Source organism: Bufo gargarizans, chromosome 4 (assembly GCF_014858855.1).
Source record: "Bufo gargarizans isolate SCDJY-AF-19 chromosome 4, ASM1485885v1, whole genome shotgun sequence".
In the NCBI taxonomy this organism is placed as follows: domain Eukaryota; kingdom Metazoa; phylum Chordata; class Amphibia; order Anura; family Bufonidae; genus Bufo; species Bufo gargarizans.
The window spans coordinates 417892031-417917095 of NC_058083.1; the positions used below are offsets into that span (position 1 = coordinate 417892031).

Consider the following 25065-nt stretch of genomic DNA (forward strand, 5'->3'; position numbering starts at 1 on the left):
AACTTTCATCTTGTTTGCTTCTCAGGAAAGCCCCCGTCAAAGGACAGGTCACCAATATAAACCCCTTGCACAACCCCTTTAATTTTTTTCTAGAGCCAGTAAATGGACGCCAGAAGAACTAAACTAAAGCTCATGTGGTTAGGGCTGCAGTAAACGATTATTTAAGTAAATCGAGTATTCTATTGATTATTTTTTACGATTAATCGAGTAATCTAATAAGAAAAACCTTCTTAAAATAATGTATTACTTTTTAAAAATGTCCCCCTTTGCCAGTGCCATTAGTTCAGCAGCCTCTCCATGCCATGTCCCCTAGTGCCCCCATTATTGCACTGCAATCAGCCCCTCCATCCAGATTGCCATGATGTCCCCCTTTCCCAGTGCCTCTATGCCATCCATGTCCCCCAAATCAACCCTCTGAGTGCCTAATCACAGGTGCCCCCATTAACCCCTCCCCCCCACAATACTTTTATACATGGCAAATCATAGGTGCTCCTATTAACCCCTCTAATGCCAATAACGTTATACATGCCAAATCACAGGTGCCCCACCCCGCTAATAACTTTATACATGCCAAACCACAGCTGCCCACATTTCCCCATGCCAAATCACAGGTGCCCCCATTTCCCCATGCCAAATCACAGGTGCCACCATTTACCGCTCCGCCGCCTCTGCTAACTTTATACTTACCTTTCAGTGCAGAGTGCGCCTACACACGGAGTCCGCAGGAGACGCGTCTTTATCCCAGCATGCACTGGGGACCTGACGTCCCACACAGCGTCAGCCAGCATGTGAACGCAAGGTCCTGCAGCGCGATGCCGACGGGAGGCCATGGAGCGGTGAGTGAGAAGCTTTCACTCACACTCCGTGGTCATGCGATTTAAACGAATCCTCGATGCAGAAAAACTAAATTAAATTAAATTAAATTAAATTAAAATCGATGAATCGTTTCAGCTCTACATGTGGAGTCTACATGCAAATCCTGTAACAGAATCTAACATAATATTAAGCATTTGTGAATTCTACATTAACCATTTCCAGAACGGGCCATTTGCTCCCTTCCTGACCAGGCCTAATTTAGCAAATCTGACATATGTCACTTTATGTGGTAATAACTTTTACTTATCAAAGCCATTCAGAGAATGTTTTCTAGTGACACATTGTACATCACGTTAATGGTAAATTTGAGGGAGTCAATATATTTCACATTTATATATCAAAAAAAAGTTAACGGAAATTTACAAAAAATTCACTGTTTTCTACTTTATGTTGGTATCATTTTGGTAATGTAATTAATTTTTAGGGTGTGTAGTTTACCTTGACCCAACAGGCGTTCCATAGAATTTATAACCCTTGGCTGTGAAAATGAAAATTTGTAAACATTTTCTTTATTTTATTTTTTTACATGAAAATGGTGCTTTAGGCCCAAACTTTTTCAGAAAAGATAACAGGAGAATATCCCCTAACAATTTGCTACCCATTTTCTCCTGAATACAGTAACACCCCAAGTGTGTTTGTAAACTGTTATTTGGGGATACGATAGGGCTCAGAAGGGAGGGAAGAAGTGGCATCTGGATTTTCTAAGATGGAATTTTCTGTCATGGTTTTTAAGAAGTATAACTAATTTTTCTGTTGACAGAGCTGGGTGAGGGCTTTATTTTTGCGGGGCGAGCCTCAATGCAGGGCTGATAATGGTCTATAGAAGACCCGACAGCTCCTGCACTCCCCAGCAGTCACATGACCACAGGGCAGGGACAGGCAGCGGCAGATCACTTCATCAGCTGTATACACAGCGCTCATTAAGCGCTGTGTATACAGCGATCTAGAAGGCAGGGACACCCAGGAATGGTCCCTGCCTTCTCTCTCGGGTGCCCTGCTGTCATTGACAGCGAGCCCCCTGCTCAGCAGCTGCACAAAAGACGTTTAGAAACGTCCAATCAGAGATAAACCAGACCGCCCAGGATATTTATAGTCAATGGGCAGTCGGGAAGCGGGTAAAGTCAGCATCAAGTGTTTTAAAATTGAAGGGGTTTTCCAAGACCAGAAACAAGCATCTGCTTCATGTCCCCCAAATCACAAAAGAAACAGTGTGAGGGATACCACCCCTCGTGCCCGCATGACGTCAACTAAGTCGAGCTCATGAGACGCGGTAGGTTCACTGGTTACCACAACGTGACGTTACGTCCTTCTGGAGAAGAATGTAAGGTCAGCTTGGTACAGTTTACACAGACACCTTCTGTCTATGCGGGCACAGAGAGGCAACAAGCTGAGAGAGCCTTATTACTGCCACAGTGAAACAGCGCTTTCTCAGTCCGGGGTATACTGCCACCAGCTTCTCGTTTGATATAAGCCCGATCCGCTAACAGGATTATACAGGGTGAGAAACCAACCAGCCGTGGCTCACAACTAGGCCGAAACACGGACGTGGGGATTCGTGATCGAGATATAAGACAGCACAAGATTAAATTATATATTTAATCGCCTTAAGGGCACACTAGATAACACACTATACACAAAGAATATATACAGTGGTCTGAGGTTACAAATACAGGTAATATGGTACACACAGGATTACACAGAGCACAAGTCAGTTACCGGGTAGATGAATGTTCCTTTGCGTTATGATTAGTTCTTTGCTGTAGTCACATGGAGGGCAGTGATGTAACCTGGTTGCAGGTCCCTCTAAACATATGGCACGATGTGACCCTCCTTCAGAGAAAAGACACGCCCACTTGCTGGCACAAGCCTTTTAAACTGTAGCCGGCACCGCCTCTGGGAAGGGTCCACTCCCCCTCTTCTGGGCTGGCATTAGATGACCCACAAAACCCTTTAGGGTTCATAGCTCCAGACCAGAACGTCACAGGGGGATGGTTTTGGGACCAACAGATCCGCCTGGGTTCCAGGTACAAGTAGAGTCCAAACATGGTACCGTTATTTGGTTTCTGTGGGGAGATATTTATATCTCCCTTTCCTGGCATCACACCACCAAAATAAGACCATGGGCATGTTTATTGTGGCCACCGGGACACAAATATGTATCCGGTTTGACCCTGTGATGGCCGGGCAATTCATAATTCCTTATAAATCGCTGTTTCCATGCTGTCTGCTAGATTTAATTGAACTGGGTAATGGCTTAAACGCCCTGCAGGGAGGTTTACCTGCAGGATCCATGCTGTCTGAATGGGGTGTGAAATTGTAAACAAAGCTGGCCTGCAAGAAGTTCCCTGGGCTTTGAAGCAGGGCCCTCCTGTGGAGTTCACTACCTCTGCTATCTTTCAGCAAATGGTGGGTGTGGGGACATGGCTGACAGTAAATATTAATCCATATTCCTCAAACAGCAATACTCTTGTCCATGAGAAGTTTACGGTATTGCAGTTCATACATTTTCAGGAGAATGGAGCTGAACTGCAATACCAGAGACAGTGAGGAGTAGTTCCGTTTTCTAATCCTGAAAATGAAGTTTGATTGGAAAAAAAGTTCTCTCTTATATAAAACATGTTCATATCAGTGTTGGAGGCTTGGTCTAGAACCCTCCCTCACAGTTGTACTTGAATGACATATGACAGATGTGGAACTGGGTTGTGGTTTCAGTTTCATTATACGGCGGAAAGAACAGCACCAGCACAAGTCTTACTCACACAGAGAAAAATTCTCACCTTATATGTCTTGCCATTGCCTTCTACCTCATAACCAGACTCATTCTTCAAGGATTCAAAGTTATAAGTAAAACCAGTGTTAGGATTTTCTATCAAACAGTCCTGCAGGCAAAAACACAAGTTAAGTTATTACTTCCCAGTTAAATGGGTATTCAGGTTATGTGAAGTTATCCTCTATCCACAGAATGGATGATAACTATCAGAATGGTTGGGAGTCCTACCACAGGGACAGTGTTCCCTCTAAGCTGCGCGGGTGGGCGGCCGCGCAGCAATTATTGTGGCCCCGCTCACAATTTTATAATGCCCGCTCACTCAGCCTAGTTCGCTAACGCTGCTGGCAAAATGCCAGCACTTGTCGTCACTCGTCAGACTCATGTGCGTGACGGCGCCGACGTCCTCCTCGTAGTCTTGTGCGGCTCAGAACAGCGGGGCGCCGCCTACATAAGGTCAGTCGTCACTGTGTTCCTTCTGCACGGCACAGATGTCACACACAGACCGCAGCACTGTTCGTGCACTTATTGGCGCTGCAAGATTCGCGGGAGAAGGAAGGGAACTCTGAGGAGCGTGGGCACAGAGTTCGCTGAGGTAGTGGTTTTGGATTAAGTGGTACCCTAGGCAGCTTTATGTCTCAGCCGTGTCTGGTCTGAAAGAAATTGAAAAAGACTGTGCTGGGCTGGCGGCGCTGCTGTTGCTGTGGGCTGTGGCAGGGCCGAAGGTGAAAAGGGGAGGAAAAAAAAGTTATAAAAAATCTGATAAATACCAGTGCGAATGAAGGACTGTTAAAAGGGGTTAATAACCCAGTCACAGTATTTATTAACCACTTCAGCAGTCCCCCATTCACAGTATTTATTAACCCCTTTCACTAGTCCCCTATTCAGTGAAGGGGGGACTGCTGAAGGGGTTAATCAATATTGTGAATGGGGGACTGCTGAAGTGGTTAATAAATACTGTGAATTGGGGGACTGCTGAAGTGGTTAATAAATACTGTGATTGGGGGGCTGCTTAAAGGGGTTAATAAATACTGTGAATGGGGGACTGCTGAAGTGGTTAATAAATACTGTGACTGGGGGACTGCTTAAAGGGGTTAATAACTACTGTGAAGGGTCTTCAGTAGTTATTAACCCCTTTTAACAGTCCTTCATTCACACTGGTATTTATCAGACTTTTTTATAACTTATTTTTCTCCCCTTTTCACACCGGCCCTGCCACAGCCCACAGCAACAGCAGCGCTGCCAGCCCAGCACAGTCTTTCTTTTTTTCCACTTTAGGTGTTTAGGTGTTAGAGCAATCTAATTAAAGTTCTATTTTAACACCTAAAGAGAAAGGAAAAAAATAAAAACCTACTGTTTCTCTAGATGACCTTATGTTGATAGTAGTGTTAATTAGAGTCTCAATGATTTGTAAAAAATAGTGTAGCTGCTTTTATAGACCCTTGAGACTCTATTACCACTACTATCAACATAAGGTCATCTAGAGAAACAGCAGCTTTTAAAATTATTTTTAAATCAAATGAAAGTTATATTTTAACATAAGGGTCAGAAACTGGGTTTTGTTTAGCCTCTTGGTTATTAATTTTTCTATGTAAATTCTCTGGATCAAAGATTTTTTTTTCCCTGTATGGTTTGTATATGGAGACCAATGTCCAGTGATCACAGAGAGGACTATACTGTATATTGTACGGGATGGTGCAGGGGTTATACTGTATTGTATGGGATGGTGCAGGGACTATACTGTATATTGTACGGGATGGTGCAGGGGTTATACTGTATTGTATGGGATGGCGCAGAGGTTTGTATGCTCTTTGAAATGACAATTATCTTAGGTTTTCCTATCGCCCACCTTTGATGGCGCTGTGCCCAGCTCTGAGCCGACCCCGCTCAGCAGCTGCCAAGGCTTAGAGGGAACACTGCACAGGGACCCCAACCAATCACTAAAAAATGCACCCCTTGGAAACCCCCAAAATTAATGGAGTAGCCTGTCGGGCATACACGCTGACGCTCCACTCATTTCTATAGGAGTTAGAGATAACCAATTGGAGTATCGAGTACCTACTCTGTGGATAGGAGACCGTATGTATTTTGCGGTACGCAAAAAATAGGGATGACGTCCGTGTGCATTCTGTATTTTGCGGAACGGAAAAGCTGGCACCTAATAGAACAGTACTGTCCTTGTCCGTAATGCGGACAATAATAGGACATGTTCTATTTTTTTGCGTAATGGAAATACGGCCATACGGAAACGGAATGCACACGGAGTACCTTCCATATTTTTTGCGGATCCATTGAAATGAATGATTCCATATATGGTCCGCAAAAAAATAATTTTTTAAATGAACGGACACTGAAAGAAAATACATTTGTGTGCATGAGCCCTAAGTTTAATGTGGAACCCTTTTGTCATAATTATAGGCAGAAAAAAAAGGAACACATTTGGTCCTCACCTCATTTCCATGTATGCTTTTGATGATAGGACAAGCGGCTTCTGTATTCCAAAGAAAGGTAGCTACACAGTTTTCATTAGACATAAATCTAGGGCTGGTACGCTATAAAACAAATCAATAAAAAATATACATATTAAGCCATGTTAGTAATATTCAATATCATGCAGTTTTTAAGTGTGGGTAAGACTGAATGACACAATAGAGTGTGGTCCTATGAGCCATACTGGAGTGCCAATGAATATCATTGCTCCTGCTCTAGCTGAAAAGCCAGACCCTCAAAAATCAGCTGCTGCACTATTGTTTTTAGAAGGGGTTATCATGATGCAACAGGGGGCTTTCCTAATACCCAAAAAGTGTGCTTTCAAAATTAAAATCACTTAGTAAAAATACTTCAAAGAAATAGCATTGTTTCAGAGATCGGTAAATGCCATTCGCCCCAAGTCCTGTTTTGAGGAATTGCTACCAAAGCTTGGATTCCATCCTGCCTCTGATCCCATATGGCTGGGAGTCTACGCTACACTTTCCCTTCATGAGCAGAGCGTGTCACATATGCTTAGAATGCCTGCATTAATTGTAGTAATAGTTGTGCTGCTCTTGTTACTCCTCGTGTATTCATAGACTTTTGAAGGTTTCTACTAGCATCAATGAAACTCAGAGGCGAGATCTGAGATTTATCAAAACTGGTGTAAAGGAAAACTGGCTTGGTTGTCCACAGCAACCAATCGGATTCCACCTTTCATTTTCCAAAAGGAACTGAAAAATAAAAGGTGGGATCTGATTGGTTGCTATGGTTGCCATAGTTTCTGATAGATCTCCCTCAGAGAATTCAGAGAAGCATGTGCCATTAACCTTCTCACAATTATCCACGGGGTGCAAGGCCAAATGCTATTCTTAATCACTCTGGGCACTGCTTGAATCCGATAAGGATCCAATAACACATCCGCAATTTTTTTCCAGATCCGTTCCCGATTTTGCTGACCTATTCATTTTCAATGGGGCGGGAACGGATGCTATGTGCTGTTTGCATCCGCACTTCCAGATCCATAATTCCGTACTCCCCAAAAAATAGAACATGTCCTATTCTTGTCCGCAACTGCGGACAAGAAAAGGCATTTTCTATTATAGTGCCGGCGATGTGCGGGCCGCGAAATGCGGAACGCAAATTGCTGGTGTCTGTGTTTTGCGGATCCGCAAAACACTTACGGACTTGTGAATGGACCCTAAAGAAGCTCTAGGCTGAGGGATTGTGGGAGAGGCAGCAGCACATCAGTAGAAACAGCCAGACTGTCCACATTTTCAATACTGATACAGGAAGTACAGATGAGTTAATAGGGACATCAAAACTGGCGAAAAGCAGGGTTTTTAAATGGGGAACGCCAGAATAAAAGCCAGAATAAAAACACATAGAAGAACAACATGCAACAATCTCCTTATGTGTCTATTATTTGTTCTGGTTTCATTTGATATCACAATTGCAGATCAGGATAAATGAACTAGAAAGGCGGTGCATTGTTCTCTCAGACTGCAGCCATGTCTACTACTCCTTCTCCCCTCTCATGCTAACGCACGTGAGCCAGGAAGCATAGGTGAAGGGGGCTGGATTTAGTCTAGATAACATTTGTCTACACAATGAGAATGGCTCTTTCTTTGGAAGTAATCTCCCAGTAAAAGTACAAAATAGATTTGGTTACACCGACCATGTGGAATTGTAATAGAATAGAGAATACAAAATCTAACAAGATATATCTCCCTCCTCACTCCTCAATGCCCAAACTAGGCAAATTTGCCTTTCAGGATCCTGGGAAAGCTGGGTTACCTCCATGTGGAACTGTAATAGACTACGTAATACTAAGTCTACCAAAATAAAAACATCTCCCCACTTAAATATACACAAAAAATAACCCAGACAATGGTTTGTAGTGACAGTGAGAGAAAATGTCTGTTCTGATAGAAACCTTCCCCATCTGTCAGAAATCTAGCAGATCTTCCTCTCCAGTGAGTCATTATCATTCAAGAGTGTAAATCTATTATGGGGCATCAGTGGACAATATAGGGAGACAGGTACAAGAGGAGAGAACCACTCTCAGCATTTCTAGGATGTTATTATAAGCTGTCAAAGGAGGTTACAGGGAGTAAAGAGAAGAACTACAACTCCTAGTATATGACAACTTATAGAGTGCGCACAAACAGAGCACAAGAGCTCTAAACACATCCTGTTCAGTGTGTGTGAGACATCAGGCACGTTCACCCAGCCATTCTATAGCCAAAGAAGAAGAGTGGGGGAAAGAAAAAAAAAAGTTGCTTGTCTGCAAGATCTCTCCTAAAATGACAGCTGTTTGGGGACCACCTTGTAGATATAGCTGTATGTGCACTATAGATTAAATTTACCATATTTTTTGGACTGTAAGAAGCACAGAATTATAAGACGTACCTAGGATTTGGAGGAGGAAAATAAGAAAAAATATATTTTCCATAAGACCTCAGAGCAGACCCCAAAAACAGACCCTCATTCTTCATCAGACCCACAAGCTCCATCAGCCTCCGATCAGACCCCGATCACTCAGCTCCAATCAGCCTCAGATGGTACCCCCACAGGCCCCATCAGACCCCACCAGCCCCACTCAGCCTCAGATTGGACCCCCCATGCCCCCTCAGCCTCAGATTGGACCCCCCCATCCCCACTCAGCCTCAGCTTGGACCCCCCCCCCATCCCCACTCAGCCTCAGCTTGGACCCCCCCATCCCCACTCAAAAAAAAAGTGATAAAAAAAAAAAAAGTTATCCCTCAAAACAAAAAAAATAATACACTACACATATTAGGTATCACCTTACATAAAAAGAAAAGTATACATATTAGGTATCTCCGCATCAGTATCGACCGTCTATATAAAAATATCACATGACCTAACCCCTCAGGTGAACATCGTAAAAAAATCTAAATAAAAACAGTGCAAAAAAACCAAACATTTTTTGTCATCTTGCGTCACAAAAAGTGTAATAGCAACCGATCAAAAAGTCATATGCACCCCAAAATAGTGCCAATCAAACCGTCATCTTATCCCACAAAAAATGAGACCCTACCTAATATAATCGCCCAAAAACTGAAAAAAAACTATGGCTCTCAGACTATGGAGACACTAAAACATGATTTTTTTTGTTTTAATCATTGTGATTGTAAAACTTACATAAATAAAAAAAAAATAAAAATTGTATAAATATTAGGTCTCACTGTGTCCACGACAACCTGCTCTATAAAAAATACCACATGATCTAACGTGTCAGATGAATGTTGTAAATAAAAAAAAAGGTGCCAAAAAAGCTTTTTCTTGTTACCTTGCCTCACAAAAAGTGTAATATAGAGCAACCAAAAAACGAGATTTTTGTATTACTTACCAGTAAAATCTCTTTCTCGCTCTTTCCTTGGGGGACACAGAAGACCTTGGGTATAGCTCATCTCCCTAGGAGGCGTGACACTAAGAAAAAACTGTTAAGCCCCTCCTCCACAGCTATACCCTCAGCCTGGAGAGAGAGGCTGCCAGTTGCGTGTCCAAGTAGTGAAAAAAGGCAAAGTCCAAAAGTGGAACCAACAAGCCAACTACCCAACGGGTAAAACAACTCGGAAACCGTGCAGAGAAAACCAAAGAATGGGTGGGTGCTGTGTCCCCCAAGGAAAGAGCGAGAAAGAGATTTTACTGGTAAGTAATACAAAAATCTCGTTTTCTCGCCCAGTTTCCTTGGGGGACACAGAAGACCTTGGGACGTTCAAAAGCAGTCCAAGAGGGGAGGGACCACAGCACCAAGGCGAAGCACCCGAAGGCAGCAAGGAAATGCCGCCTGCAAAAACCAGGCGGCCCAAGGCAGCAGCCGCCGCCGAAGCCAGAGTACGCACTCAGGAGAACCTGGTAAAGAGTGCAAGGAAGACCGTGGCCACCCTGCACAATGACATGGCTGAAGCCCAAGGCCTCCAGCCCCGGAGGCACCAACCGCTCTGGTGAAATGAACGGTGACACCAAAAAAACAGAACCCTGCCCTTGAGCAGTAACCACAGCAATAGCCATTTGGTTAAAGCGGAGGAAAGCACCCAGGAGCCGTTAACCTTGGCGCGGACCTCCTGGAAACAAGAGACCGAGCGTCGACAAGAGTCGGAGACGTCCAAACAAAAAACCGCAGACACTTCAAGTAACAGAGTCCCAGTCGCAGGTCCAGGCCAGACTGGAGAAGACCGAATCATGGGAAGAGAAAGGCAGAATTGGGTGAATGACCAGCTTCCCAAAGAACCCCAGGGAAGACCCTAAGTCAGACAACAGAACCTGGACGAAGCACGGCCGGGAGCTAACACTAGTGTGCTCGCTGGACTCGTCTGGGCAGACGGGAGGAAACCCAATGCGAGTAAGCGCAAATCAGTGACACGGGCAAAAAGGTCGGGAAAACTGGTCCCGTCGGCCCCCGAGCAACGCCGTACCGAATCCACGCGGAGTGGGGGAGCAGATGGACAAACGGAAGGAACCGAAAGGGACCCGGCCAGTATCCAACAGACTCCAGGACAAGTCAGGCTAAAGTCCTTGTCGTTGTAGCCACCACAAGAAGGTGGTGTTCTACAGTCCCGGAGTGGGGGCCTGAAGGGTAATCTTGACAGAAGAAAGTAGGCCCGCCAGGTTACCGAGAAGGTAAAGTCCAAGTAGGACCATCGCCCAGAATGGTAAAAGTAATCTGCACCCAGCGGGAGGACAGAATGCGGCAAACCCGGTAATAGGCACACAGCTAGTACAGCCAGTGTGAACCATAGAGACAGTACGAGGTCATAAGGAACACCGGGACCATCCATATGAACAACCATGGTCTCCCCAGGGGGGAGGGCAGTGAAGGAACAGCCCCTGAAGCCTGGCCGGGGCAGAAGCCACATCGGAGTAAAACTGACCCCGGAGAAGCCAAAACAGAGCAGTCGAGAGAAAAATAGCCGAGAAGACGGATGACAGCCTCCAACCGCAAGGAGGAGCGGGCAACAGGGAAGCCACAGGACCGCTCAAAAGCAGAACTCCGCTACTCCGAGATGTCCGGCTCACCAATTCGCAGAAGGCGAATACCCTAACGAATCGAAAGTGGAGGTCCCTGAGACCTGGGTAATCGAGCAACCAAGAGAAGTTGGGCGACCTGCTCGAAAAGAGCGGCTAGAACCTGGTAGCAAAACAAACTGAAGCACGGAGGGTGCCAACAGGAAGGACTCAAACCAAAACGCATCCAAGAGGAGGAAAGGCAACAGGCGAGGGAACCGTAATCCCGCCAGAGCCAACGTAGACTGCGAGGGACGCTGGAGACAGCACTCTCGACCATGTGACCGCTTGCGCTGGGAAGCAATACCACAGGTTAACTAATGGGTACACATCTAGGAACCACAAACACTCCCCAGGCGGAAGGGCCAACGAATATGGTGGATACCGTCACAACGGAAACACCAAATATACCCTCTGAACAGAGAATGGATACCACCCAGCTCGCTGCAGTAGAGAGCAATAGAGCCCGTCCAGGCCAGGTGAACAGAAAGATCTCTTCAGAGAAGAATGCCAGGCCGGCGGCAATCACCGTATCCCAAGAGAAAAACGTCAAGTCGCAGGAAGAATGGAGGCATACGTACAAGCAGCCCCATAGGCAGTGAGAAAGCCAACCCACCTACGGAAGGAGAAGGCATACACGGCCCAACAACGCACAGAGTGCCCAAGAGCGTCCGCCCACTGCGAAATAGTCAAACAGCAAGGAGGGCCAGCCACAGAATCCACGGAAGTGCAAAGTGCAACCGGAAGGGGGGACATACACAAAGGACTAGTATGGCATGCGACGGAACGCAAGCAGTCCGCCCAGAAGAGAGGGCAATGTACTTGGCAAACATTGCGGGCAGCAAGCGTGCAAAGCCCGCCCCACAAGGGGGTGATGCCCAAGACCAGCACCTACTTCAGAGAAGTAAGACATACCATATTCCGCCCAGAAGAGGGCCATGCACATGGCCACACCGCATCCAGCAGGACGTCCACCTAGTGAAAAGTGGACATGCACAGGGTAATCCTAGCATTAAGTGAGTGTGCAATAATCCACCAAACACCGAATTTTGTGAGAGTACAACTACTCCGCCAATGAATGGGGACAAGTACAAGTCCAGCACAGCATATACAAGGACAGTTGTGAGTCCTGTGAGCGCACAAAAAGTCCACCCATGGAATGAGGGGTGGTCACGCACAAGGCCAGCACCGTATCCAATGGGAGTGCAAGCATTCCACCCATCTTAGAGGCCAGCAACGTATCTGGTGAGAGTGCAGTATGCTGCCCAGAAGGGGGAGCCATGCCCATGGCCAGTAATGCAACCAGGGAGAATGCGAGCACCCCGCCATGGATGGGGGTCAGGCACCTGGCCAGCAGCACACTGGCGAGAGAACAAATACAGTCAGTGAGAGTGTGTGTATGTTGCCTGAGGAAAGGAGACATGCCCATGGCCGGCAGCGAATCCAGTAAGAGTGCCGTACACCGCCCACGGAAGGGGGAACATGTATATGGCCGGCAGTGGATTTAGTGAGTTGCAAGCATCCCACCATGGAAGGGGGTCATGCACGCGGCCAGCAACTTACCAGCGAGAGAACGACCCCAGTCAGTGAGGGCGTATGCATGGCGCTTGAGGGACGAAGGCATGCCCAAGGCCGGCAGCGAATCCAATGAGAATGCAGCATACCACCTATGGAAGGGGGTTATGCACATGGCCGGCTGCCCAGCACCATAACCAATGAAGTGCAGTATTCCGCCTAAGGAAGGGGGTCATGCACAAGACCGGCAGCGAATCCAGTGAGTGCAGCACTCCCCCCCTGGAAGGGGGTCATGCACAAGACCGGCAGCAATCCAGTGAGTGCAGCATTCCGCCTATGGAAGGGGGTCATGCACAAGACCGTCAGCGAATCCAGTGAGTGCAGCATTCCGCCTACGGAAGGGGGTCATGCACATGGCCGGTATCAAATCCAGTGAGTGCAGCGTTTCGCCTATGGAAAGGAATCACGCACATGGCCGGCAGTGAATCCAGTGAAAGTGCAGCGTTCCCCTATGGAAGGGGGTCGTGCACCAGACTAACACCGTATCTGGTGAGAGTGCAGATTCCACCTATGGAAGGAGGACATGCACAAGACCGGCAACGAATCCAATGAGTGCAGCATTCCGCCTATGGAAGGGGGTTGTGCACATGGCCTGCAGCGAATCCAATGAGTGCAGAGTTCTCGTGCACATGGCCAACACCATATTCGGTGAGAGTGCAGTATTCCACCTAAGCGGGGGGTCATGCACCAGGCAAGCCTGCAACCCGAGAGAGTGCAGTATCCCGCCTAGGAAGGGGTTGTCTGCACATGGCAGGCACCATAGCTGGAGGGTGACGAACTCTGCCTACAGAAAAAAAGAGAGCGCATGCACTTGGCCAGCGCTGTATCCCGGAGAGGGCAAGAACCACTTAGAAGGGAAACATGCACCAGCCGGGGAGTGCGACACAATGCCGCTCATGGAAGGAGCACGCATACAGGCGGCGCTACCGAGATAAGGCTGCAGCGTCCTGCGCAGCGCACAAGATATCCATTAGTTAACCATTTTATGCATTTCTAAATAAAAAATAGCCTCACTGAGGCAGAAAGAAGTGCCACCATACAGGTGCCCAGCATAGAAGTAGAGGGGGGAGGGGCGCCAGCCATATAGGCCCATCGGGAGCCACCGGTACCCGAAGGGTTAACAGCCAACCAACCTGGAAGGGAGGAGGAGGCGGCGCCGTGATCCCCTGGGGGCGGGGAACCTCCAGGCGGGAAGGATTCGCGCCCGGAGAAGTTCCCGCCCCCTCAACAGAGGCCGGAAGATTGCGGCGTAGCAGGCCGTGAAGCCGGGGGCTAAATTTTTCTGCGGCACCCGGCTGACCGGGGCCGCACAGGAAACCGGAGCGGACTGCCCGGACAAACCGGCCGCGGAAGCCCACCCCGCGGACCGGAAGTCAGGGGCCCGGGTGGAGCGCCGGAATGCAGCCCAGTAGGCCCGAAGCCTGGGCCAAAATTTGCGGCGCCCGGCCGACCGGAATCGTTGGAGCATCGTGCTCAGCCAGATGCCGGCCGCGGGAGTCTACCCCGCAGGCCAGAACAGTCGGGGGCCGGGAAGGAGTGCCGGAGTGCGGCCCAGCAGGCCGGGAAGTAAAAAACCCAAGCAGCACTGCCGTCAGGAAAAAGCCCCCGGTCCCGAGCAGCGCATCGGTGAGGGGATGGGGGGACCCTGACTGGGTGCCCGTGAGGATGCGAGCACAGCGTTCCCAGGAGGGACGCTGATAAGTGAATGCCTATTCTCAGCATTCTGCTGCTAAAACGTCCCATGAGGGCCAGAAGGGAGGAGAGGGAGCAGGAGTAGAATGTCGCCCCGCAGCACCCCAGGGGCCAGCCTAGGTCCAGCAGTGACCGAAGGGTCCAGAGGCCCAGTATGGGGGGTCAGGCACGCAGGAGACCAGGGTGGGGGGTGGGGGACGTAGGGCTGGAGAAGCCACTCTCTCACCATAGTCGTCTTCACCCTCGGTCCATTCCAGCAGGGTCGCCCCTTCAGCTACTGGCACCGTAGTGGCAGGACGCTGGAAGAGGGACTTGGCGTGCGGGCGACCCTTGCGCTGGCGGGATGTAGGGGAGCTGGGCTGCCCTGATCCACCTTGTCTTCTGTGGGGGAGGCAGCAGTGCGGATGACCGGCACTGGCGCAGCTCAACCCCGGGAGAAACAGAGAGGTCTAGTGCGTCTCTGTTGTCCCTGATGATCTGGAACAAAAAGAAAAGAAAAAAGTAAAAATCAAAATTTAAACAAGGAGAAAACAGCCCTGCAGTAGCAGGGAGTGTCTTGCCTCCTTGGACACTAAGCTAAAACTGGGAGCCTCTCTCTCCAGGCTGAGGGTATAGCTGTGGAGGAGGGGCTTAACAGTTTTTTCTTAGTGTCACGCCTCCTAGGGAGATGAGCTATACCCAAGGTCTTCTGTGTCCCCCAAGGAAACTGGGCGAGAAATCATATGTACCCTAAACTAGTACCAACAAAACTTCCACCCTATTCCGTACTTTCTAAAATGGGGTCACTTTTTTGGAGTTTCTACTCTAGGGGTGCATCAGGGGGGCTTCAAATGGGACATGGTGTCCAAAAAAACAGTCTAGCAAAATCTGCCTTCCAAAAACCGTATGGCATTCCTTTCCTGCTGCGCCCTGCCGTGTGCCCGTACAGCAGTTTACGACCACATATGGGGTGTTTCTGTAAACTACAGAATCAGGGCCATAAATAACGAGTTTTGTTTGGCTGTTAACCCTTGCTTTGTAACTGGAAAAAAAAAAATATAAAAATGGAAAAGTGAACTTTTGAAATTGCATCTCTATTTTGCATTAAATCTTGTGCAACACCTAAAGGGTTAACACAGTTTGTAAAATCTGTTTGGAATACCTTGAGGGGTGTAGTTTCTTAGATGGGGTCACTTTTTTATTTATTTTTTGACACCATGTCCCATTTGAAGCCCCCCTGATGCTAGGGGTGCATCAGGGGGGCTTCAAATGGGACATGGTGTAAAAAAAAAAAATGTCCCGCAAAAATCTGCCTTCCAAAAACCATACGGCGCACCTTTCGCTCTATGCCCTACTGTGTGCCCGTACAGTAGTTTACAGCCACATATGGAGTGTTTCTGCAAACTACAGAATCGGGGCAATAAATATTGCATTTTGTTTGGCTGTTAACCCTTGCTTTGTTACTGGAAAATTTTATTAAAATGGAAAATTTGCCCCCAAAATTTTAATTCTCAAATTTTCTCTCTATTTGCCAATAACACTTGTGCAACACCTAAAGGGTTAACAACGTTTGTAAAATCAGTTTTGAATACCTTGAGGGGTGTAGTTTCTATAGAATGGGGTCGTTTTTGGGTGGTTTCTATTATGTAAGCCTCACAAAGTGACTTCAGACCTGAATTGGTCCCTAAAAAGTTTGATCCAAACAAGAAGTAGACATATGGGGAATGTAAAGTAATAAATGTTTGGAGGTATTACTATGTAATAAAGAAGTAGAGAAACTGAAACTTGGAAATTTGCAATTTTTTTACACATTTTTGGTAAATTTGGTATTTTTTATAATAAAAAATGATTATTTTTTTTTTACTGCATTTTACTAGTGTCATGAAGTACAATATGTGACGATAAAACTCTCTCAGAATGGCCTGGATAAGTCAAAGCGTTTTAAAGTTATCAGCACTTAAGGTGACACTGGTCAGATTTGCAAAAAATGGCCAAGTTCTTAAAGGGAACCTGTCACCGGGATTGGGTGTATAGAGCTGAGGACATGGGTTGCTAGATGGCCGCTAGCACATCTGCAATACCCAGTCCCCATAGCTCTGTGTGCTTTTATTGTGTAAAAAAAAAAAAAAAACGATTTGATACATATGCAAAATAACCTGAGATGAGTCCTGTCCCTGACTCATCTCAGGTTAATTTGCATATGTATCAAATAGTTTTTTTTTTTTTACACAATAAAAGCACACAGAGCTATGGGGACTGGGTATTGCAGATGTTCTAGCGGCCATCTAGCAACCCATGTCCTTCGCTCTATACCCAAAATCCCGATGACAGGTTCCCTTTAAGGTGAAATAGGGCTGAGTCCTTAAGGGGTTAAATACAAAAATGCCCATTATGTGATAATTCAGTAATTATAACTGATAAACTTACCACAGCTCCCTTTTCACATATAAGATGCAACTGTGATGAATATGAAACCTTGTTATTTTCTTCATTGATACATTCAGAGCCATTGGTGTATTTTATGAGTATTTTTCCACTGCCTTCTATAATGGGTTTCTTGCTTGCCACACCCATGTTGTTGACTGCCACCGTTTCATGCAGCTTACTCTGCAGTAAATAAAAAAGTAGTTAGATAAATAGAATACAATGCTGTTTAAAGATAAGGAAAAATACATATACTGTGCACAATAAATTAATATAATCTAAAACTGGTAACTTCGGTGTGATAGGCCAAGAGGCTTATGTGTATAAGAGGAGCCCAACTGTCTTGCAACCACTGGAAAGATGGGGCTCGTTACAGAAACTAGCTGTAATCTGTGGGTAAACCCAGCACGATGTCTTCAGTTTCTCTGCAGTGCCACAAAAAGCGAAATGAAGCATCACCTAGTTCCCGCTAAGACGAACATTCCCCAAAGTAAGGGCTTGTTCACATGACCGTATGGCTTTTTCACGGATTCCGTTTTTTGTTTCAGCAGTGTTTCCGGTTCCATTCCATTTTTCCGTATGGCATATACAGTATACATAACATTTTCAATAGATGGTCCCGCAAAAATGGAACGGATACGGAATACATATGGCGTGCATTCCATATTAGGGCTGCACGATATGGGAATTTTGTGCGATTGTGATTAGGACCTTAAAAACTGCAATAACGATATGCAATGCGATATTTTAAGGGAATTGTGCTAGAGGTCTATTGGCACTGTTATGGAGGGGATCTGTGGATGGCACTGTTATGGAGGGGATCTGTGGATGGCACTGTTATGGAGGGGATCTGTGGATGGCACTGTTATGGGGGCACAGATCCCCCATAATAGTGTCCCTGCAGTGTAAAGGGGCTGGGGGTCGGCATCTGTATTAGGAATGACAGTGGGGACCGGTGCAGTCCCTGTATTCTAATGCACTGGCCCCGCTCACTGTTGTATAATATTATCTAACATGTAGGCATTGTTAAAATCTAATAATCCTGTATAACCCAGCTGTATTACCTACAGCTAAATTCTGTAGAAGAGAGGAGGGAGGAGGCAGGCTGGGAGGGCGGCGCGTCAAGCACTACGTCACGCGCCTGCCTTCTCCCTCCTCCGGAACTTAGCCATAAGTAATACAGCTGGATTATACAAGATTATTATATTTTAACAATGTCTACATGTTAGATAATATTATACAACAGTGAGCGGGGCCGGTGCATTAGAATACAGGGACTGCCCTGGTCCCCGCTGTCATTCCTAATACAAATGCCGGCCCCCAGCCCCTCCTCCCTCTGTATATAGGTAATCGCAGCATTTTTGGGTCTACCAAATCGCCATATCACACTCGTCGATTATCGCGATACGATTGCTTTGGCGATAGATCGTGCAGGCCTATTCCGTATGTGTTCAGTTTTTTTTGGCAGACACTGACTTGAATGGAGCCACGTAACGTGATTTGCGTGCAATAATAGGACATCTTCTATCTTTGAACCAAACGTAAATGGAATGCATACAAAGTACATTCCGTTTTTTTTTGTTTTTTTTGCGGAACCATTGAAATGAATGCTTCTGTATAGGGAACGCAAAAAAACGTTGGTGTGAACGAGCCCTATAACTCACACATTTAATACAAGTTCTCCACTATAAAAAGAGATAGAAGGTCCAAAATGCAGAACCCATCTAGTAACTAATCATTCCCTTAAAGGAATTTTAAAAAGGGTTTACAGATTTTTAGAGAAATTAGGCAACTTAGAATACTTACCGACACTTTGGTATAACCCATTTGGCACACAGCAGCAAACGGGTCACATCCCTTCACTGGTACTAATGAACGACACACATTAATATAATATTTCTTGTGACTCTCTTGTGCTTGATCCATGGCAAACCAGTTTGAAGAATGTTCTCCTTGTACCTTAGATAAACTATAAAAATGGGGGGGGAGTAATAAAAAAAATGGGTTAGACCACGGTTCTCTGTATACGACAAAGGAACTGTGAGGCCAGGTCTATCGCCCCCATGAGCCCCATAACAGTGGTGTGGCGACCCTGGATTTCTCTCTCTCTTACTGGCAGTCAATCACAGCGACGGTAATCACCTTGCTCCTTTCTATCTTTTTGATTTAGTGATAAAATCTTTGCTGAACAGTAACATGCCAGGCAAACCAGATACGCGTAAATTACCCTTGAAGAAAGGAGGATCCTGGCTTTTTCTCCTACTTTGAATTGAAAATCAATCAGCAAGGTATAGTTCACTTATCAGTGTTTGTTCAGTGTTTTGACCCGTATCTAGTTTTGGCTAAAAACCACTGACCAAGCTTTAAAGGCCATGTACGTACTTTTCGGGACAATGTTTTTTATTATTGCATTGTACTCATTTTGAGCTAAAAATATATTTTTATTTGGTCTGTATTAAAACTATGGGATCCTTTTTTCTGTACAGAGCTGACATGCTCTAGTAGCAACCTTTGGATTTTCTCAGACCAGGAGCAGACGGACATCTTATCTCTGCTCTCTGACAATATAAACACTCATTACAGCTCAGTTCTTATCTTACTGATAAGAATGTGGTTTAATAAGTTATTATGACCCCTTAGTGGTCCAGTCACCCAGCTAGAAAAACCGTTAACTCTTTGTGACAGAAAAGCTCAAATTTTTTTTTTTGAAAGCTCAATTTTTTAAATAAAGGCCAATTGAAAAAAATATTTTTAGCCAAAAATTAGCAACATGTAATCATACAAAATTTGTCTCTGAAGGTGTACATTGCCTTTAATTAAAACACTGACGTATGAACTAAGCACAATGCTGGTCATTAGGTTCATGTGAGATTTTGGATGAAGGTTTGTCAGGACATCAACCAACTAAAGTGCAATTAATCCACCAAGTGAAGGATGTTCCAGAATTTTTATTACATCATAAATGCATGTAGCTTTTAAAAAATAGACATTAAGGAGGCGTGAAAGGTCCTCTTCCAAGCCTAAGAATCATGAAGGAACTGCTAAGAGAGATCCCGCAAAAAATAAAATAAGACAGTCCTCTGGTGACTGCTAGGCCAAGGGCTATAGTATGTGGCTGCCTCAGCTGCTCAGGGTGGAAGAGGGACAGCCATAGCACGCACCTGTCGAGCGCAGGCCTGGACATGGAGGGGTGCAGGAGTAATGGCCCAATAAGCCTCCTCGGCCAGTTAGACAGATTGATAGGCTAGGGAACAGCAAGGAAGGGAATGGAAGAATGGAGCTGTCTAATGCCCATCTTCCGAGTTTATGACCTGCCATTCCTCCTCATCTTCTAGAGGCAGGGAATGAGAAGCAGGCTTTGTGATATCCCTCCTCGAGTTTGGGGTAACAGGAGCTCAGTATCTGTAGGAGGGATATAGCTGGCAGGAGAAGAAAACACTTGTTTTTCACTTAGTGTCACCTCCTAGTGGTAGCAGCTATACCCATGGTCTTCTGTGTCCCCAATGACACAACCAAGACATTCTATTTGAAAACCCGCACTAGTGTGCAGGTAGCCTTAAGGTATCTGCACACGATGTGGATTACATGCGGTTTTTCCACATGGGATTCATGCTAAAAAAATGCTGCACAATGCTGTACCAGCAAAAAAAAAAAAAAAAAAAAAAAAAAATGACGACATGTGCCAAATCTCATATACACATTGCATATTATATATGATCGGCAACTGACCTGCCGCGCCGATTTTAAAATCCACAGCTTGTCAATTGTTTGTGCGATTAAACAGAAAATCCTCACCCCCCAAAAAAAGGAAAAAAATGTGTTGTTTTTTATCCAAATACACATGTGCAGGTAGCCTTAGACCCCATGTTCATGGCCATATTTTTGGCCCGCATCTGATACACATTTCTTCGGATTGGATGCAGAACTATTTCAACGGGGAAGCAAAAAATGCGGATAGCACACTGTGTGCTGTCCGCATCTGTATGCCTGTCACTCCGTCCCACAAGACATGTGTACATCAAACTGCAAAAGGAGTGGCTGGGAAGCACCAAGGGCAGCAGTAACACCCATGGTGCAAGGAACAGTTCATGTGCATATTTGTAAAAACTAAAAAACATGCAATTACTTCTTTAGACTCAGGCACGCAATACGTATGTGAATTTGGGCTTCGTTTAATTAGAAGTGCTGCTGACCGGTTACACAGTGGTGCAAGTTATATTAATTGCTGTTCTAATACCTGGACAGATCATACTGTTCATCCGTTGCTTCGTCCACCACAACACACTCCACTGGTAGAGCTGGGCAGGCATATTTGGTGTACCACTTGAAGTTATACGTATAATTGTCTTCTTTCTGAAAGGCAAATTAAAAGTATCAGTTGATAACACTGGACATACTACGCAGAAAGGACGAGTTCTAAAACTGGAAGTTAATGAAATGGAAATACCAACTGTTCACATCATCACTGGGCCAGGCTTACGCATTTAAATCCAGTGACAACAGGATTTACCACCACATTGGCAGTCACTGATCGGTCCAAACACAGAAACCTCGCCGTAAACAAAGACTGTGTACACAGCCAGTGAGGCCCTTCCATATGGACCACTATGCCTGGCTCTGCCCTGGCTAATGCATTACCGGGCAGGTATGGGAAGCAGTTTTTCCTATGTAAATAACAAAGCCTGCAGACGCTTTGTTATGCCAAGGGTCCATTCACTTGACCATAAGTGTTTTGCGGTCCGCAAATTGCACATTTTGCGGAATGCACAAGGACCAGCCCTATGATAGAAATGCTTATTCTAGGCCGCGATTGTAGACAAGCATAGGACATGCTCTCTCTTTTTCGCAGGGCCGCAGAATGGAACTACGGATGTGGACAGCAGACGGTGTGCTATCCGCATCTTTTGCGGACCTATTGAAATAAATGTACAAACAAAGCAAGAATGCAGTGCTCACCCGGCTGTTCAAAATTAAAGGGAGGCGTGGATAGACGTCAGGAACCAAGCGCCAAATGCAAAAAATCAAACAGAAGAAAAATCCAGCTTCCCAGGAAAAGTGATAATCTTTAATACATACGTGCCTTAAAAGGCGACATACAATACATAAATGTCTACGCGTTTCGGATCACAAAAATGTGGACCCTTACTCATGACAAAATACAGAAGTATTCACCTGACAAATACAGAAAGATATCAGCAAAAACGGAGGTGAACAATTAACATAGAAGCAGCCTTTGAGGTGGAGTCCAAGTGCCATGGCATATAAATACAAACAAAAAACATATACATTTGTGCTTTTTAAATAATACACAAAGAGACAGAATAAGAATCAATAAAGTAATATAAGATCATGTTTACGATTAAGACCTTTTAGAACACAAGAAACCATACAGAAAATCCTAAAGGATTCCCTGTTTAAAAATAGCCTTCTATGATAACACATGGTGTATGGACTATCTTACCGATGGCAAGAATATGGTCTAAATTCAAGGAAATACTGGGTATGAGGGGGGGTTTACGAACAACACGCCGCTATGGCGAAATCCACAGCCTCTGGAGATGTTTAGATTTGAGGGCTTCTCTCCCTGGTAAGACAAAAGGTATTCTAACCCTTGACCACATCCTATTGGAAGGAAACATGAAGTCCTTCACCCAATTGCAGGAGGAGTTTGGTATCCCCAGAAACATGTTCTTCCAATATCTACAGCTGCGTCATGCTTTTCAGACACAATTTAAAGATACCGTACGAATATCTGCCCCCCCCCCCCCCCACTATAGTTAAACAACTGTTACAGGGAGGGACCGCTAGGGGACTAATATCTTTATTGTATAAAATAGTTAAAGAAATACTGGGCACTCTCTCAATATATTTAACCACACAATTTATTAATACGATGTGTGTATATATATATATATATATATATATATATATATATATATATATATATATATATATATATATATATATATATATACACATACATACATACACACTCTAGGAACAATAACAAAACATGCACATTGTTTCTAAACACATCCTAATACCATAAAAATCCGGATTGAACTATCTGCAATTAAAATATCTAAAACTGTGAAAATAAAAATGTTCTGTGCATCGACAATGATCCCCTAAGGGTTCGGCAAGGAAGTCCTCCTGCTCAATTTATATCCCCATCAATACAGTTGGATTGGGGAGGGACTGACTGTTGGAAAATAAGCCCCACTGTTAGGATTCTTATCCAATGTGATCGCAGTAAAGACACAGCTATTTGATACAGTGGTTTGCTAGTGCGGCGTCCCACTGTACTCACTGTTCTGCTGTATCTTCGGAAATCTCCACTTGTATTAATACGCTTGTTTGTCCAATTCGGACCTTTAATGCACTTGTCCTGTTCCCCTCTCTCACTCTTGTGCGCCGCTCCGTAGACGTAAGAGCCGGCGCATGCTGAGTATACAGGAACGCCTCTTTTCGCGCTGGACCTCGTTTGTGAATGGGTGCACTCCAGCTGTAGTCCTGTTTGCTGTGCGCGTTGGGTCCTGAATTAATCGGGGTAAATTTCGGGTCTCTGTAGTGCTTCAGCGCAAGTTCTCAATGTCCATTTGGGGGTGGTGCCAAGAAATTTGGGGAACGGGACAAGTGCATTAAAGGTCCGAATTGGACAAACAAGCGTATTAATACAAGTGGAGATTTCCGAAGATACAGCCATTTTATCACAGCAGAACAGTGAGTACAGCGGGACGCCGCACTAGCAAACCACTGTATCAAATAGCTGTGTCTTTACTGCGATCACATTGGATAAGAATCCTAACAGTGGGGCTTACTTTCCAACGGTCAGGCCCTCCCCAATCCAACTGTATTGATGGGGATATAAATTGAGCAGGAGGACTTCCTTGCCGAACCCTTAGGGGATCATTGTCGATGCACAGAAGATTTTTATTTTCACAGTTTTAGATATTTTAATTGCAGATAGTTCAATCCGGATTTTTATGGTATTAGGATGTGTTTAGCAACAATGTGCATGTTTTGTTATTGTTCCTAGAGTATATATACATCGTATTAATAAATTGTGTGGTTACATAGAGAGAGTGCCCAGTATTTCTTTAACACTATACTAGAGGAAGGGTGAGACCTCTGTACTGAGAGCACCTCCACTGTTGTCTGCAGCAATCCTGTGCGTCACCTACTTTACATTTATACTTTATTGTATAAAACCCTACTTGACAAATGCACCTCTCCGGACCCCCTGCCAGTCAAAAATAAATGGGAGAGACTTGGGTGTGATCTCCCATGAACAATGGGATGATGTCCTAGCCTTGTCCCCTGCTCTCACACTTAGTGAGTCTCAAAGACTGTCTCAGTTTTATTTGATTCATAGGGTGTACAGAACCCCCAAGTTCCTATTACTGAGTGGACTCCGTTCCGATTCATCCTGTCCACGATGTAAAGAAAATGAGGCATCAATGTTACATATGATTTGGGAGTGCTCAAAATTGGGAGACTTCTGGACGGGGGCAAGACAAACGATAACCAGAACGACTCGAATTCAGATTCCCAATGACCCTAGGCTCTGTGTGTTGGGCATCTCGGATTCAGCGGGTATTACAAAGAATGCTGATTGCTAAGCATTGGATACAGGCGTGCCCCCCCTCTGTAAGAGACTATATAAATAGGATAAATACTGTGGTACAATTTGAAAGAGGAATTTATATGAAAAGGAAATGTCTTACTAAATTCGTGACGATATGGCAACATTGGCTAGATACCGCTGGTATGGCGTCTGCAGAGATTGTCCGAGAGACCGGTTGATGTCCCCATTTTAAGACTAGGCAAGGAATAGAACTAAGGTCCTTACAATAAACTGCCCTAACAGTTCACGCAATATCTGCTCTCATGTGTGAAGAGATCTAGGTGGTATAGAGTTGGAGTATATGAAGTGTCACCCCTAAGGGTTGTAGTTGGGTTAAGGGTGGGGGGTTTAGTTGTTATGTTAGGAGGTGTACGAGGAGCAGATTTAAATTCATTGTTGGCTGTCATATGATGTTGGCTATAATAATAATAATCTGTTTATGATATGTATTTGCTACCGATGCAATCTATATCAAATATTGTATGATTTATGGGAACTTAAGGGGACAAAGGAGACACCTCTTACTTGTATCTTTTGCAAAATTTATTACAATAAAAATTATGTTTGATAAAAAAAAAAAAAAAAAGAATATTGTCGGAATGTTAGAAGGTCGGCAACCACATTC

At 45.2% G+C, this 25065-nt stretch overlaps 1 protein-coding gene across 2 annotated transcripts in view; it reads right to left on the reverse strand.

Annotated features, from left to right (window-relative positions):
• Window positions 1–25065, reverse strand: part of IGF2R (insulin like growth factor 2 receptor) — a 191989-nt gene that overhangs the window by 88969 nt on the left and 77955 nt on the right. For both annotated transcript variants that reach the window (XM_044288851.1, XM_044288850.1), the window contains exons 17-21: window positions 21051–21166; window positions 18620–18782; window positions 16817–16996; window positions 6094–6195; window positions 3654–3755 (exon numbers count right to left, since the gene is read on the reverse strand). In XM_044288851.1, the coding sequence (XP_044144786.1) occupies window positions 3654–3755; window positions 6094–6195; window positions 16817–16996; window positions 18620–18782; window positions 21051–21166 (663 nt within the window). The remainder of the gene's footprint in view (window positions 1–3653; window positions 3756–6093; window positions 6196–16816; window positions 16997–18619; window positions 18783–21050; window positions 21167–25065) is intronic.